The sequence below is a fragment of the Anticarsia gemmatalis genome, chromosome 5 (genome assembly GCF_050436995.1).
Source record: "Anticarsia gemmatalis isolate Benzon Research Colony breed Stoneville strain chromosome 5, ilAntGemm2 primary, whole genome shotgun sequence".
NCBI lineage: Eukaryota > Metazoa > Arthropoda > Insecta > Lepidoptera > Erebidae > Anticarsia > Anticarsia gemmatalis.
The window spans coordinates 13,782,266-13,799,243 of record NC_134749.1 but is presented as its reverse complement, the minus strand read 5'-3'; the positions used below and the strand labels follow the sequence as shown (position 1 = coordinate 13,799,243).

Here is a 16,978-nt window from a genome sequence, read left to right as displayed (position 1 = left end):
TTATAAACATACAAACAACGCACACAAAGTACAAACAGACCCGAAAAAAATATTTGTGGATCGTATCATATTCGGCGTGGCAACCTGAACCACTGCACCACTTTTACACATTTTATTCTTTTTTTTTTCATTATCAAAGCAATAAGCTTTATAATGATTCTCGCCTCTAAATAAAGTGCATAAAGCCTCATTTTATCGGTAGTTAACGTCTGATCGACAGGCAATTTGCCTCGAGGCAACAGTAAATAATTGGAAGGAAGTAGCTTTATCGTGCCTCAGTTGATAGTGTGTTAATTTTTCAAGCTTTTTGAAGTATTTACAATATTTATGATTTTAATATTTCGTTGATTGGGTGCTTTCGTTGGTAAAACAAGTTTTTTTATTTTTTGTTAATTATTTGACCCGGGTACGATTTCAGATTCTTGTTTTTTTTGTTTCAGGCTAGTGGGTGTTGTTTATGGAAATAAGTAAAAATCTAGCCTTTGTTTGATTACCGATTTTTAGATTCTTTTAACTAGTTAAGCGGTTGGGTGTGTCGTGGAAATAAACTAGTTTTTCGTGTTAATAGTATTAGTATAGAAGTATAGGCTATGGATGCTTATAATATATAATACTTATTCTAAAAAAGTAAGCCATAAACCATGGCCCGACGTTACGGCGCAAGTAACACTTACTTGCGCCTTAACGTCGGGCATTCCAAGGTAAAATGTGCTCGTTAATTTCCGTATTCTATTAAATGTATTATATTTAGCCTGGTTATAGTGTTATCCATAGTGAAGGAATAAATCTTTCGTGGCATATTGTAAACTATAATTAAAGATCCCTTCTTATTAATCCTGGCCTCATTTGGCCAGTGAAAATAGTCTTTAGCAGGGTTCAGCCTCTTAACCGTTGTGGTATCATGCTCATTACTAAAGGGTTATCCTATTTTCATTTACCGGGTTCTGACCAAACCCTGACCCCTTATAACAATAATGTTAAAATCCTAGTTAATTCACTTTAAGACGCAAATATATAAATATAAATAGGCAAAATTAATCTTAAAAGCGAATTTGAGAACGACTTGAACAATTTGGCAATGCTTTGTGTATTGGAACGAAGGTTTGAGGATACTATCCTTTTAAATATGCTGAAATGGTGAATAAGTCCTACATTATTTTATTGGGTCATCTTTTTTACAACGCGAAAATAACTATTCTTTGTACTCAAAGTAAATAACTGGAATAAAAACGGTCTTTTACCGTCTCCAATTTATTTTTTTACATTTGTTAAAACATTCTCGGAATAAATAAAAAATAACTTGATCAAAGAACGATACATACCAACTTAATATTTTTTACAACAAATCAAATGTTAAATTATTGCAAAATTGGCTTCTCCAATGTTTTAAAATATCGCTACATTTTTAATTTTAAATAAAAAATTAAATTTAATTTTGTTCATTTTATATTATGTGAATTTTCGTGAACATTTTAGCAGATATTGAATTAATTGGGTTTATATCGCACGCTATTTACTCACAAAATTTACTTTACAATTGATTTACTTTTCATCGTAATTTTATAGCAATCGCTTTATTTTACAAGTAGTATCTATACTAATCTATACTAATATTATAAAGCTGAAGAGTTTGTTTGATTGTTTGTTTGTTTGTTTGTTTGAACGCGCTAATCTCAGAAAATACTGGTCCGATTTGAAAAATAGTGTTAGATAGCCCATTTATCGAGGAAGGCTATAGGCTATATATCATCACGCTACGACCAATAGGAGCAGAGTACCAGTGAAAAATGTTATAAAAACGGGGAAAATTATGTTTCTCTTATGCGACGCAAGCGAAGTTACGCGGGTCAGCTAGTATAGTATAAAAGTACTTTCGCAATAAAATTAACAATAAGAACACCCTTTATGCAAAAGGTGATTGTTACTGTGTATTAATTTCACTTAATTTGTGACCTTCTAACTATTTCAAAGTGGACAAATTCCGTAATTGTTTTATCTTTTTTACCGTTAATCAAGAATGTTAATCATCGACAGTTCAATCGGTTCAATATTTTTTATCAATTCAAGATGTACCTTCTAGTATGAATTTTAATGATTTGCAGGAAACATTTTTTTGGAATCATTACTTGTTTGGTTCAGAAATCGCCGACTCCTTTCAATGTGAATATGTTGTTAAGAATATAAGCATGTTTATCAGTATTTTGGTTACCATGGTACAAGCTCTGCTTAGTTTAGAATCAAATGACTGTGTGTGAGTTGTACAATGGATTATTATTTATTTATTTCCTTATTTGCTAGTTGAATACAAAATACTCACCAGGAATGGCGTATACTAGTGTGAAGGAGAGCATGCCGAACTGCTTCTTGCGGTCCGGGCCGGGCCACTCCTCGGTACAGAAGTGCACGTCTCTCGTTTCTATCTAGAATAAATGGCAATGATTTAGCAAGGTTTATAATTTATACTAATATTATAAAGCTGAAGAGTTTGTTTGTTTGTTTGAACGCGCTAATCTCAGGAATGTCTGGTCCGATTTGAAAAATTCTTTCAGTGTTAGATAGTCCATTTATCGAGGAAGACTATATGCTATATATAATCACGCTACGACTAATAGGAGCAGAGTAACAATAAAAAATGTTACAAAAACGGGGAAAATTTTGACCCATTCTCTCTTATGTGACGCAAGTGAAGTCAGCTAGTATTTTATTAAAATTGAATGTCTCACTGCTGGACAAGGATCTCCTTCCGTAATGAGGGAGGGGCTAGGCCTTGAGTCCATCACGCTGGACAAGTGCGGGTTGCGGACTTTGCATGCCCTCAATAAATGTACATATCTTATTAAACACGTACGATTAACAAATAAATTATTTGACTTTGGTCTGAGGTGGTCGCTACGCCACTATAAGTGCGTTGGGAGGCCGTGGGTTTGATATCCACACGGAACAAATATTTGTGCTATCCATAAATTGTTGTTGTGGGTATTGTAGTACTTTTGTGTGTGTTGTTTAGTGCGGAAGTTGATATTTAAAAGAACAGATAAAAAACATAAAGATTTTAACTTTAACTTTGACAAAAAGCAAGTCTTTTTGTCAAAGTTAAAGTTAAAATCTTTCAGAATTAAAGTGGTTATTTTTTTAAACCTATTAATAAACGTTTTCTATCTTTGATAAAGAACTGAATCTAAATTCAAAATGTAATCAATTATCATGCATATATTTGAAAAATGACAACTAACAAAAAGCTATTTCATTGAATTAAATTATTATTATTCACACAAGAACTATTAAACACCTACGGCATATTTATCACACGTTTATCCGAACAAAATATATTACAACCAATTATACGAAGAAAACAATGCATTTAATAAACTTAACTTAAAAGCTTGTTTAATGGCAACTGCATTAGCTTTTAAATATAACAATGAATTTTCAGATAAATAACCTCAGAGTCGAGCTTTAAAAGGTTACGTGTTTATAAATCAATTTGACTTTCTAAGAATGTATTAGAAAAGAAAATTACAAGTAATAATTCAATAAATATATGCGTTGTCTGAATTATATTAGGCAATTGTGGCCTTGTGAGTTTGCGAGGACAGATTAGTGAAATTGTTTGTGAATCATTGGGTAAAAACTAATCATCAAGTAACTTTTTACAGGACTAACACTAAGAATTAAGCTTGGTTTTCACTTTATGTAGCAGATAGGTTAACCGATACTTATTTAAAAGTTTGCCTGGGCCTCATTATTGTATCTCTTGGACTTAATTTATTTCAAAATTTTTATACAAAAGTGTATAAAGGCGGACTTCATGCAAATTTTTTTTTTTTTCCAGTCTACCTTTGGGTGGAGACATTAAAAAAAGTAAGTGCTAAAAAAATTAAATCAAGGAAATCACGTTAGGAATAATGTTTACTAACAAGTAACAATAAGGTCATGTAAGTGCACTAAAAAACTAAATTAATACATGCTCAAAATAATTAAACATTTTGATAGATATAGGTATACACCCTTCAGATTGTTAAGGTAATCACCCGGAATAGTAGCTATTTGAAATTGTCAAGCATGTCTTACAAAATGTTATTTTTTTTTTTATTTTATTTATAAATATTGGTACTTAATATTTTCAACAACAGAAACCTACAAAAACTTTCAGTAATTCAATCAATGGCACACTACACGTGTAAGCATGAAACCCGGAAGAATTGAAATAAAAATTAACGAAACCATTCATGTTTTCCCAAAGCTCTCAAAGAAAAAATATAACTATATTATTACACATTTTTCTTTGTGGTTTATCCTTATACCCGTACTAAACGTACTTTAACGATTCTTAATATTATAACATGAATGCGTGAAAGTCTGTCTGATATGCTTTGACGACTTAGCTACCAAACCGATTTTGATAAATGATGGATAGAGAAATTTTACCAAACTTCGGGCCACTATTAAGAAATATCTTTCAATTTAATAAATACAAAGAGTATGATTTTTGTTACTCATACGAACTCATACACTACAGAACGAATTTTGAGAGTTTTTTTCTAAGAATTGCTCTTGTGTCGCGGGGACTTTTACAAACAACGGACGCAAAGCACAACCAGACCCGAAACAATTATTTGTGGATCGCACAAATAATTGCTCCGTGTGGGAGTCGAACCCACGACCTCCCGACGCAATGGTATTGGCGTGGTGACCTAAACCACTTCGCCACGGAGGCCGTCACATTTGGTACCCAGATAGTTATTTTAGCCCGGGAAATCTTTTCAAGCCAACAAAGTTGCGGGCTAAAGCTAGTATATTACATCAGATAGCCAAACATACTTCTACATTATATGTTTATTTCCTCACTCAAGTTCGAGGTAGCTCTTTGAATAAACCTTTGGGAGGTAATATTTGATTGATCACGTTAGTTCACGGAAGTTTCCTACCACTTCGACGCTGCAAAAGATTCGAATGTTCCTTCCATGACTGTACAGTTTGTTCAGTGCAGACACTGTTTTTGTTAGTTTGCTTTGACTGTAAGAATCTATACTAATATTATAAAGCTGAAGAGTTTGTTTGTTTGTTTGTTTGTTTGAACGCGCTAATCTCAAGAGCTACTGGTCCGATTTGAAAAAATCTTTTAGTGTTAGATAGCCCATTTGTCGAGGAAGGCTATATAACATCACGCTACGGTCATTAGGAGCGGAGCAGCAACGAAAAACGTTATAAAAACGGGAAAAATGTTGACCAATTCTCTTAGGTGACGCAAGCGAAGTTGCGCGGGTCAGCTAGTAGTATATAAAAAAGTTTGTGTTTTCTGCCTACTGTCTTCGAACTATTCAGTTTTATGCATACGAGTAGGTATGCATATATTTGCTTTTCCTCATATTTTTCCAGTTATGTCTCAAAAAAGGATTTGATACCCTTCCCACACTGTTGTTATTTAAATGATTAAGCCAAATATGACACTATAAAACGTGGTTATATTTCGATTGCATATTATTATATTTACAAACGTAAATACATAAAATCACGCCTTTTTCCCATAGAATGGGCCTCTGCCTCTCCAAGTTGCGTTATTTTGTCTCCACGAAAGAACGCATCTTGGAACGATCCTTACAAACTTCCCCTACCTCATTCACATTAATTCATCTTGTCATAAAAGACCGTCGGTTACGAGTACCACGCACCTGACCTTTTTTCAAGATATCGGACATACTTTAATAATATATGTATATTTTATCTACACTTTTGCTAATAAATATTGCAAACCGTTCATTTCAACACAATTCATTGGCAATTTCAGTATCAGATTCGAGTTAACCAGGTTTTTAGTTTACTAATTAACATTCCAATTTAGCTGAGCACCGTGATTGGTTGCATAGCAGTTAAATTGCAATTTTTCTGCTTAATTGCTGTGTTTGAGTCGATGTATAAAGTTTTAATTATGAATATCCGTTTCAAAAGCAGTTATTGATAAAATGAGGCATACAATCTATACTAATATTATAAATAAAGCTGAAGAGTTTGTTTGTTTGTTTGAACGCGCTAATCTCAGAAACTACTGGTCCGATTTGAAAAAATATTTCAGTGTTAGATAGCCCATTTATCGAGGAAGGCTATAGGCTACATATCATCACGCTACAACCAAAAGAAGCAGAGTACTAGCAAAAAATGTTACAAAAACGGGGGAAATTATGACCCATTCTCTCTTATGTGACGCAAGCGAAGTTGCGCGGATCGGCTAGTGTGTTAAATAAATAATTATTTCACTAAATACACATGTACAGTCAGCTCCAAAAGTCAATCATGTACAATCATACTCAATCTTTTGAAACCCTATATACTGAAGTGTGCATATTATTCCATGAAAAAAACATTTGCCATTGATTGAAATGTTTAATTCTGACTCATTCTACCTGATTCTGATTTTGATCAGTTATTTATTACAGTTACGTAACACAGAGGTTTTGGAAATATGAAGTTGTTAAGCGACTTTTGGAGCTGACTGTACTATTAGTTAAATTTATTGAATTTAGTGGGGGGCCTTTGTAAATATACAAATAAAAAAGCAGAGCAGATATAAAACTGCTATCAATGCATCAGAATCAAACCCACAGCCTCGCCCGCAGTGAACATCAACATAACTACCGCGCCACAGAGATAGTTTAAAAATAAACTCAGACAATGGAAACAGTATATAATTTCCAAAAATAAAACTGTCTTTCCGTTCCCTTGATTAATGATTGCTTAACAAAACTACGCCACGGTCTGAACAATTCATGATAAAGCAATTTTAGCTTATCGCCAGTCAAGTGTGAAACTTGATAATATTTTTACGAAACCTCATAATGTAGAGTAAAACAATCCTCTTAACGAATTTCCTGAAAAATATTTTTTGTACATTTGGTTTTTACCGGTAAAATTAAAAACAAATTGAAGTCTTATAAATTATTATTTTTAATTCAACTCACAAAAGACCTACCTAACCCATCCCTCAAGGAGACCCTGGCCCAGCAGTGGGATAATAACGGGTTGAAAAAAAAACTCACAAAAAAGTATGAACAACACTGACCAATCCAGAAATAAAAACTGTAATACTTATAGCTACTAGTTCAAAGCCCAAAAATATCTACAATTTTCACTAAGCAAAGCAATATTGGATACAAAAAAGAACTCAAACACATACCGATAAATTCCTCAAAGCTTTGGAGATAATCGGCACGGGCTCCCTCCTCACTGTAGCTACCATCAGCAATGGTATGAATATCAGTAAGGCAGCACACCACAGCAGCAGAAGCAGCAGTAGAGCCTGCTTCCTCCCGGGGGGTCGGAGCCGAGGTTCTGGAGAGATGGATAGCCACCGGTCTACTGACATGGCTGTGAGGGTGAACACGCTGGCTGCTACGGCTACACCTGCAAGACGAGAAGAGGCTATAGAATTTGATATGATGATGGCGATGAGAATCATAGATAAGTTACAGATTAATATTTGTCCACAAAAATAATGAAGATGATTACTGGAGATATCTTGTGGTCTTTGAAGTTTAACAAAAAGTTAAGTTGGACTTTGCTTTGTGATCAATGATAATCATTTGCTTTGTTTTTAAACCTTACTAATATTATTCTGGTTGAAGAAAGAGAGTTCATATTAATTCAGTCGCTTTTCCTAATTACAGGAATATTATATTTATGAGTTTTGAACTTTTGAATAATTATTTGTCAAGTCTTTCTCATTTAAATCATACAAGTAGTCGCAAGCATGTAGTACTGTATAAATATTTATATCAACGCGCAAGGACGCTGTTAGCTTATGAAAATACATCAAATTCTTGCTGACTCATATTTAATTCTACGAGCACGCGAAGTGCTTCAACAAGCTCCGATTTTTCAAGAAACTTGACACTCAATACCAATGAAATATTCTAGCCCTGGATTTTTACTCGAGGTTCTAGTGAATTGGAAAAAAGTAGCCAGACGTGAGGAAATTGTAAGTATTTTATTACATCTAAATTCATCTGATCTTTTCACACCTTTTCTTAGTAAAGGGTCATATGAAAGGTCACAAAGGTGTCCTGTCGTATCTCTAATAGTTTGTATTTCTTCCAAGAATTTTTCCGTTCACATTCTATTCCGACTGTATTTTCTTTTTAGAGAGCCGATCACGAACCACCTGTGACATGTTTATCAAATAGCTTTGGTGTATAGAATTCTTAAGTGCCAAACTTTGGATACAAAGATAGGTGGATGAAATTTCTAAAGAGCTATTTTTACCTCTATCGACAACAATGATCTAAATATGACTTTAGGCGTCCTTAGCAAATTTTTGAAGAAACGTTTAAGGAAAGTTTTTTTAAACAATGCTCAATGCAAGGATAATATATTTTGGTCTTAAACGCGATTGAAAATTAAACAGTCAGCCCGTGATCACGGTCGATGCAATTCAATCGAAACGTCGAGTAAACAAATAAGGTATCCTAATCTTTTATTTTCAATCGCGTTTAAGACCCGTTGCATTTAACTATTAGGTAGGTATTATAGTATTAAAAGTTGAGATTGAGTCACAATGTATTAAGCAAAAGTTTTTTTTTTTTACTCGCAAAACGATCTCAATATTTTTTATCAAACAATATTTTTAAAATCATACATAACCAAACCTAAGCCTCTTCAAACATCGTCAGAGAAAAGCCGTACAAACCAAACCACTAATGAAACAAGTCTAGTCTTAATTCCTCACAACGATGACATTTGTGGGCGTAACAAATTACATACGCAAACACACTCGGAACAATCTAACGCTTGGCAAATATTTGCATGAAGGCCGTTCGTCTTCGACTCGTTTGGTTCGTATTATTTCTTCAGCAAAATCACTGGTAATTTGTGTATGATTGTTTGCTGGAAAGAGTTCGTGTATTACCCGCCTACGGTTCGGATGAGTGGGTTTCTGGATTTATTTGATGCGTTATTAACCTTTGTTAAGGTCATATTATTATTACCGAACTTGCTGGCTTGGAGAAAATTTACTTATATAAACTTTGGATTTTCCTAAGTTTGAATAATTTGTGCAAATAAACCTTTCCTGTAACGAGGTAGTCTTATATTGTAAAGACTTTTGTATCACCAACATATTTTAATTTGCGAATGAAATACACAAACTTACAAAATTTCCTATTTTGAATATTTTTTAAACATCTGCATTTCGTCTTATATTATACCTAAAATGTAATGACAAGTCTTTTTTCCTCTAGACAACTTACAATGTAGGAGTATCATGTCTCCTTTCTATCGCAAAAGAGACTTCAAATCAATTCTAACAACGAACATTTAAAACAAACAAGACGTTTTCAAAACCCGATCTCAGTAGCGCAATTCTGTATAATCTGTACTGTCGAGTATCGAGGGTTTGGCATTTAAAATGTACTGCCAAAATAGTTCTTAAGCAGCCCGGTACAGGCGCTTAACAGATTTTCGTGTTAAATTTCTCGGTTGCCGGTAGACGATTGTAGTAGAGAATCGAGCTACACAACATCACTTGCATATTCCCTAACCACAAAACAATATAACTACTTACAAACTAAAGGTAACAACCTTAATTCAATTAATTGACTAACATCAAGTACCTTTGAGACAAGAGACCCATAACAATAAGTACCAATAAACTGTGTGACGTCAAGCCATCACGTCAGTCAAAGTCGTCAAGTAATAATTACCGCAGTCAAACTTGAAAGCCGTTAGTCCTTCTTATGGGTTGTCGTAAAGCTTTGAGTGGCGACATACGGTTTATTGCTTGAGGTGGACATGGTTACTATGGGTAGTGTCTCTTGTGAATATAGGTATAATGTTCCTACTAATCTGTGTAATTTATGCTGCTTTAAAATATATATTTTGTTTCCATTTAGGGATTTTATCAAAGATTGATTTACTACCTCAAATAGTAAGATCTCAAGAATGTTCAGAATTTGTTCATAATTTTCCATTTAAGACATCTAATATATTTGTAACACATAACATTTTACATAATCAGTACATTTATATTTAAAAAATCAATACGTCATACTTAGTAAAAACATAATTTCATAACATAATATGAATCGATAATTATGTTACATAAAATATAAATGCAAATCAACTTCGGCAAAATGTGTTGAATATAAACTCTTCATAAGGCTACTAAATTGCCAACTAATAAAGTATCGTATAAACTGCCCGTTTACAAAGTAGTTACAAACAATTTAAACTAGCTCAGGTAATAACTCGTAGGTAAACTATTTAATATTTCTGAATTGTTGAGAAAAGAGTTTTAGTTTACTGATCAGAGAGTTTAGAAATAGTTCTCTGGTATTTCTGCAGGTTAAACTATGTTCTGTGAAAACAGACTTTTTTCTACCCTATACACCTGTAAAAAAGGAAAATACTAATTGTTTTATAGCTATAAATAAGTTGTGAAGTTTTCAAGCTATCGCAGTCTGTACACGAAATGCTTTATTGCTAAACTTACTTAAACGTCTTAAATGCGACGATATTTTTCGACAGGCAACAAAATAAGGTACCTTAATCTTAAAATTCTCATTATGTTTAAGACCCATTTAACAATTTAGTATTAAGACCCGACAAAGTTTTTGAATACATTTCTTACCGTGACATCCACGTGGAAAGATTTTGTGTAACAAAAATATTACTTCCATATCAAAACAATGTTTGATAATTTTTTAGGAAAATGTAAAGAAGGAATTCCGTGAAATTTTACGTGCTATTCTGACTCCTATATTTAAAAAAATATCCTTTAAATGAATCCGATATTATTTTTCCTTATTCGTATAAAAGGGGAAAATGTGGCCCCTGTAAAATAAATATCGTCCATTTAGATCATTAATTATAATATCATATTCCTTGTCCATATACAAAATGTAGTACCCAAAAATAAACTTCCCTTACTTCAGTACAAGTTCTCTCAATTTATGTAATAGCACCTATTTCTCGAACAAATGGGCCTACACTCCAACAAATACTATTGGTAAACGACAGTACCTCGTACTTTTACATCATAATATCTAAACCTTTCTTTCCTGAATGTGTCACAATCTGTCAGAAACGAAAAACTTGTTATTTCTATAGAGAACACATTGTTTGGGTCTTTTGTGGTTTGTTATTTCCGTGACGTTGATGAGGCTCGAGTTTGATTCTCAGTTCAGATGTTTTTATGTTGTGTGAATTTTACAAGTGGGCGTCGACGGATGAGATATAAACCATGCCTAAGAATCAGTGGAAAATTTTAAATTTGAGGCGCCCATAGCCAGTTGCGCTCACCGGTCGGTAAACGATCTGTGGGTTAAACAACCCTTGGCGCGGTCATTCCATAGATGGGTGACCGCATATTTGAGCAGGGCGTCTCCGTGCTTCGGAGGGCTTAAAAGTCGGTCCCGGCTGTTATCTACTAAGATAACAGTCGTAAAGCCATGTCAAAGGCCTCTCGGGCGGCTTGAACAACTTTGACACCAGGTTGACCACTAACCATACGACAAACAACAAACAATTGGAAAATGTTACAAACGGTAAAATGTATAGCCGATTTTGATTTTGTAATAATCCATTTTTGCGCCAGGAATAAATTTAATTAATTTTGAAAGAATTTTACTTCATTTTTATACTTCATTCAATGTGTCTCTTGTAAAAACCAAATATTGCAATTTAAGACTAGCGTTTGTGATGGCTGTTCGTACAAAATTGTTTAGTCGATACATAATAAAATATTTTTTAAATATTATTTCTTAACTTGCTAACTCAGCCGGTAAAATATGCTCGCTGCTTAATAGGACTTTGAAAATAGTTTCGAAACTTCAGAAAGTTTTCGAAACAAAACAGACAACATTTTGAAGGAGATTCTACTAATATTATAGAAATACAAACTATAACAAACAATCTTATCTCCGTGTTGAATTACCTTTGATCAAGTGGTTTGAACCTAGACAGTAGGGATGCCCTTGTATTGTATCGATATATCGCATCGCAGCTGTATTGCATTTGTCAGTATCGGTTCGATAGTATCGCTTCTCTTTGAATTGATTTATCGCATCGTAATCGCATGCATTATATTAAATATGCGTTCAAATGAACAAAGTATGTATTAAACTTTGTTATATTTGTAATGATTTTACTTAATATACTGTTTATAAATAAAAATAAACAATAAATATTATAAGAAACAGTTTTATTCAAGTTAAAATAAATACCTAATTTAATAAAGAAGCTCCAAGCCGTCGATTTTGACACCATATAAAGTGTCAGCAGAATATCTGTACTGCTGACATATAATTTTTATAATAAGATTATTATAAGTTACAAATTGGTGCATGAACATAATAATATATTGTACTTAGATATAAACTATTATCATTTGTTTTTAAAATTGTAACAAAAAAAATCGTTGTCAAACTTCGATGCGAAATACTAATTTTGATATTTGATCATGATACGATATGTAGAGGCGTATTGTATGGTCAAAATATCTTATAAATTATCGATATATCGCATCATAACGGGCATCCCTACTAGACAGTTTAGAGGTGTTGTGTTACAAGACCTAGTGGTAAACTCTCCAGAATGTACTAGATATTTGAGTAAATAATTGAGTTAATTACAGAAAGGGTCCTGTGTCGTTATAATGAAGCGACTAATTGCTATCAGTGATTTGTTGGTAATGTGGTTGAACAGAATTTGGGACGGATATAATTTGCGTGTTCTTGTGGTAGTGTTTGTGAACTTCAAAGTTATTAATGAAGGGAAGAATACGCGTGATTGAATGGGTAATGAGTGGGAATGGAGACGGACTTGCTAGAGACAGTTGGACTAGAAAATTTGTGGTTTTTATGTGCTTAGTCATGAACGATGCTATGGTGGTATCGTGGGGATAAAGCTATACCTACTTTGCAACTAAGAATATGGCTATACTATGAAGAGCCTGCAATGATGTGAAAGGTTTAGTGACAGAATTAACGATTAATAAATGTAAGTAAGAGAAAACGTGTTGGGTCGGCCACATAGGACAAAATTAAGGTAGTAATCAATGATGAATAAAAATAATATCTTGAAAATTCAGTATAGGCTAAAGTAGTCACTTTATAGTTGAAATATTGCACAGTTAATTTCCATAACAAACACTTTGCTTTATCAATTGAATAGTTGTAAACAAAACATCAAAAAACAATTACTTCAACAACCTCCAAACTCCCTTTGATCTAGGATATCCAATATCCTTATAACTAAACCACTAAACGCCTAACATAAGGTCCACTTATATCACAATGTGAAAATTAGATCGACGTGTAAACTGTAACAAGTTGTCAAAGCTATTAATCACGTCCGAGGCTGTTCCGGCGGACATGTTGTGTGTTAACTTTTGTAACTTTGTATGGAGATCAGTTTAAGTTTTAGAGATTTGTGTATTAGACTTTCATAGGTCTTTTAATATTATATCTGATCTGATATTTGGATTTTCTATTCGAACTAAGGTCCTAGTGGCCTTTCAATTACTAGATTTCTACTACTAGACTGAGTCACCCTAAATCACACCGTGAAATCAAATGAACATTGATATGATGCATATATCCAAAATGTAGCTAAGTTGTCCTTTGATTTAAATTTAATTAAGACAAATCGACAGACACAACGCTTGTGCTTTAAACCTCCATCTCTCATTCTACAAGCAAGTTCATACAAACACACAAATGGATGATAAATAAACAATCGTACCTTGAATATAATTAACAATCTTGCAGACAGTCTCTCCGTAGAACCACACGAGGGTTATGGCCTTGCTCAGTTGTATCGGCATGCACACTCCGGTCACTAGCAGGTCGGCCGCTGATAGATTCACCAGGAATATGTTTGTTACACTGTAACAATGAAAACTTTGGTTAAAAAGGAAGAGTACAGGTAATAGCGTAATATTTTTTTTATATTTTAAACTCTTTCACTGTCCCACTGCTGGACAAGGGTCTCCTACTAAACGAGGGAGGGATTAAAATTAAATTAAAATTGTATATAAGAAGTAATTGTAAGTACTTTTGGCCGAAAGTTAGCTTATTCCAAAGTCAGAGATCGATAAATTACAGTTCCTCTGCTATATAAAGGCATTTTTCTAATATTAGACAAAAACTAGGCTTTGACTCTGAGCCTACAAAAAATACATGCCATTTTTTATGAAAAAGGAAATCCCAAAAAGAAGACAACGAACAAACATCTGCAATTAAATATTTTTATGCAGAACAAAATGACTGCGTTACAAAGAGTTTTTAAAAGAATTGATTGAATATTGAAAGGCGAATAAATTTTTCTGTTACGGCTATGAACCAATTAAATAAAGAAATAAGTAACGAATTTATCCTGCGTATTGCAAAAAATTATTGCAAAATATTTTTATTACGAACAATTTAAAATGTCAACACGAAAGTACCAAGTGATGCAAATAACGTTTTTGGTCATCTGTAAAATGAAATGGAGAACAATTTGTTAATTAAATACACACTTTAAATTACTTCCGAATGCAACGTTTTCCAAGAATATATTGACAATTGTATTGTCGAATGAATGTCTACCTAGTTTGAAACCACCAGTAACGAAATTCTCTACAGTTGGAATTTGACATTTAAAATGTACTGCCAAAATAGTTCTTACGGAGCCCGGTAGAGGCGCTGAATCGAATTTCGTGCAAAATTTCTCAATAGCTAGCCGCCGATTTACGGCTGTCGATAGTAGTAAAGCATTGTACCGTACTGCATAAATCTGTCTGTCCGTACGTCTGCTTGTAATTAGACTAACTACACACATATTCGGTTCGGCGCGTTTGGTCGGTAATATTTATCGATCAACAAAGCCGACTCGACTCACTTATTCGACTTGTGCCGATCGGGTTCATCTACACAGATTCAGTTATGCCACTCTCCATGGCTGATTAATGGCGAACTGCTTATGTGTGTAGCAAGGATAGCATTCTATCCTAAACCGCTCCACCTGAATTTATATATTCTCATGAATATTGGTAAAGACAATATAAACTATACTTCATTTTCCGATATCGACGCGAACGACATCACAGCCACAGGTACACATTTTGTTAAACCTTTTTCATATTTTTACTTTAGCGTACATGCACGTATTTGCATGTTTACTGGATAGAATTCCATATTGTGGTCTTTAAAATTGTTTTGTCATTCCAAACAATGTTCGTCGTAAAAATATGAAAGATTATTTTTTATTTTTCAGCTTAAGGGTAAATTAGCTTTCTTTGTTAGAGTACAACAGCCGTAATAATTTACTACGACGAAAAACATAACAGCGCGATGAATTTCAAATACAAATATACTTGTTTACAATTTATACAAACATAATATCACACCTGTGGCACTCGTGTAGGCAGAGGTGTTTTATATCTACGTTACACCATTACTATGTTAGTCCTAAGTATATAGAGGGCAGGCTTATTGCTATTTACCCAAATCCAGGCGACTATTAAGGAATATACAATTTATTTATATTTAGTTTAAATAAGATTTTATCTAAGAATCAAACCCATCACCCCTCTCACCCCCAAGCACTCGTGCTAATCACAGAGCCATGGGTGTAAACAAAATCATAAAATATTAAAATTATTTCCAAAAAAGGCTTAAATGGTTTCGAGAAAAATATCTTAGACTAAAGAATTTAAATTGCATTCTTATGAAACAACTACTTACTTAATAAAATACTCTTACGAGAGCTTAAACCTTTTATTAGCTTTACTTAATTGCATTCTAGATGTTTCTGAACGTAAAAGGTGAATGTCATAGTTCACGTTTAAGTTGAGTAAACTTAAATAACTTAGGATAATATAGATATAAAGTATAAGCGAGACGCCCGTAGCTATTTGCGCTCACCGGTCGGTAAACGATCTGCGGGTTAAGCAATCTTTGACGCGGTCATTTCATAGATGGATGACCGCTTAGTGGTATTTGAGCTAGGCGTCTCCGTGCTTTAAAAGGCAGGTTAAAAGCCACGGTTGGTGTCTGCTAATATAACAGTCGTTATGCCGTGTCAAAGGCCTTCGGGCGGCTTGAACAACTTTGACACTAGGTTGACCACAGTCACTAGCCATACGGTAAGAAGACTGTTCAGAATCGCTCTACAGAGTTTAGTTCCAGTTAAATTATACACTAGATTTTTCATTGCGAAGGCAGACAACCAATCACAAGCTAGTTTATTTGTGACTGTGATCAAAGACCCAACCGTATAAATATAAAAACATATTTGATACTTAATCTAAAATTCTCCTCACGCGTAAAATCAAGTGATTTATTTATCAAAAGTGTCTTATATGTGTCGTAAATACACACACGTTTTGTATGTTTAGTTTGTGTTACATAATGTCGTTTTTAAAATTAACATTTATAACATAAGTATCCCAACCCGCACTTGGCCAGCGTGGTGGCCTCAAGGCCTAACCCCTCCGCCTCGTTTGGGAGGAGACCCTTGCCCTGCAGTGGGACAGATATGGGTTATTAAAAAAAAAAAAAAAATGACTTAAGATGAGTATTTTACTCAGAAAACAACATCTATACTAATAATAAAGCTGAAGAGTTTGTTCGTTTATTTGAACGCGATAATCTCAGGAACTACTGGTGCGAATTGAAATTATTTAACTGTTGAATAGCCTGTTTATGAGGAAGGATATAGGCTATATAACATCACGCTACTGCCAATAGGAGCAGAGTACCAATAAAAAATGTTACACAAACGGGGGAGAAATGACCCATTCTCTCTCATGTGACGTAAGCAAAGTTGCGCGGGTCAGCAAGTTTCTTATAAAATAAAACGAAAACAACACAAGATTGTTTTACAATAACGATGAACTTTCTACTGCTCTTTGCTGCTGCTTCTGCTGATTGACTACGGAAGTATAGTAACTTACCTCTTATTGTTACTAACTTGAATAAAACAACTAATAAATACAAAGTTAACATAG

At 33.7% G+C, this 16,978-nt stretch overlaps 1 protein-coding gene across 2 annotated transcripts in view; it reads right to left on the bottom strand.

Moving 5' to 3' along the window:
• LOC142973411 (neuropeptide FF receptor 2-like) overlaps positions 1-16,978 on the bottom strand; it is a 113,993-nt gene that overhangs the window by 44,306 nt on the left and 52,709 nt on the right. For both annotated transcript variants that reach the window (XM_076115082.1, XM_076115083.1), the window contains 3 exons: positions 13,732-13,874; positions 7,172-7,398; positions 2,318-2,420 (listed from right to left, as the gene is read on the bottom strand). In XM_076115082.1, coding sequence (XP_075971197.1) covers positions 2,318-2,420; positions 7,172-7,398; positions 13,732-13,874 — 473 coding nt within the window. The remainder of the gene's footprint in view (positions 1-2,317; positions 2,421-7,171; positions 7,399-13,731; positions 13,875-16,978) is intronic.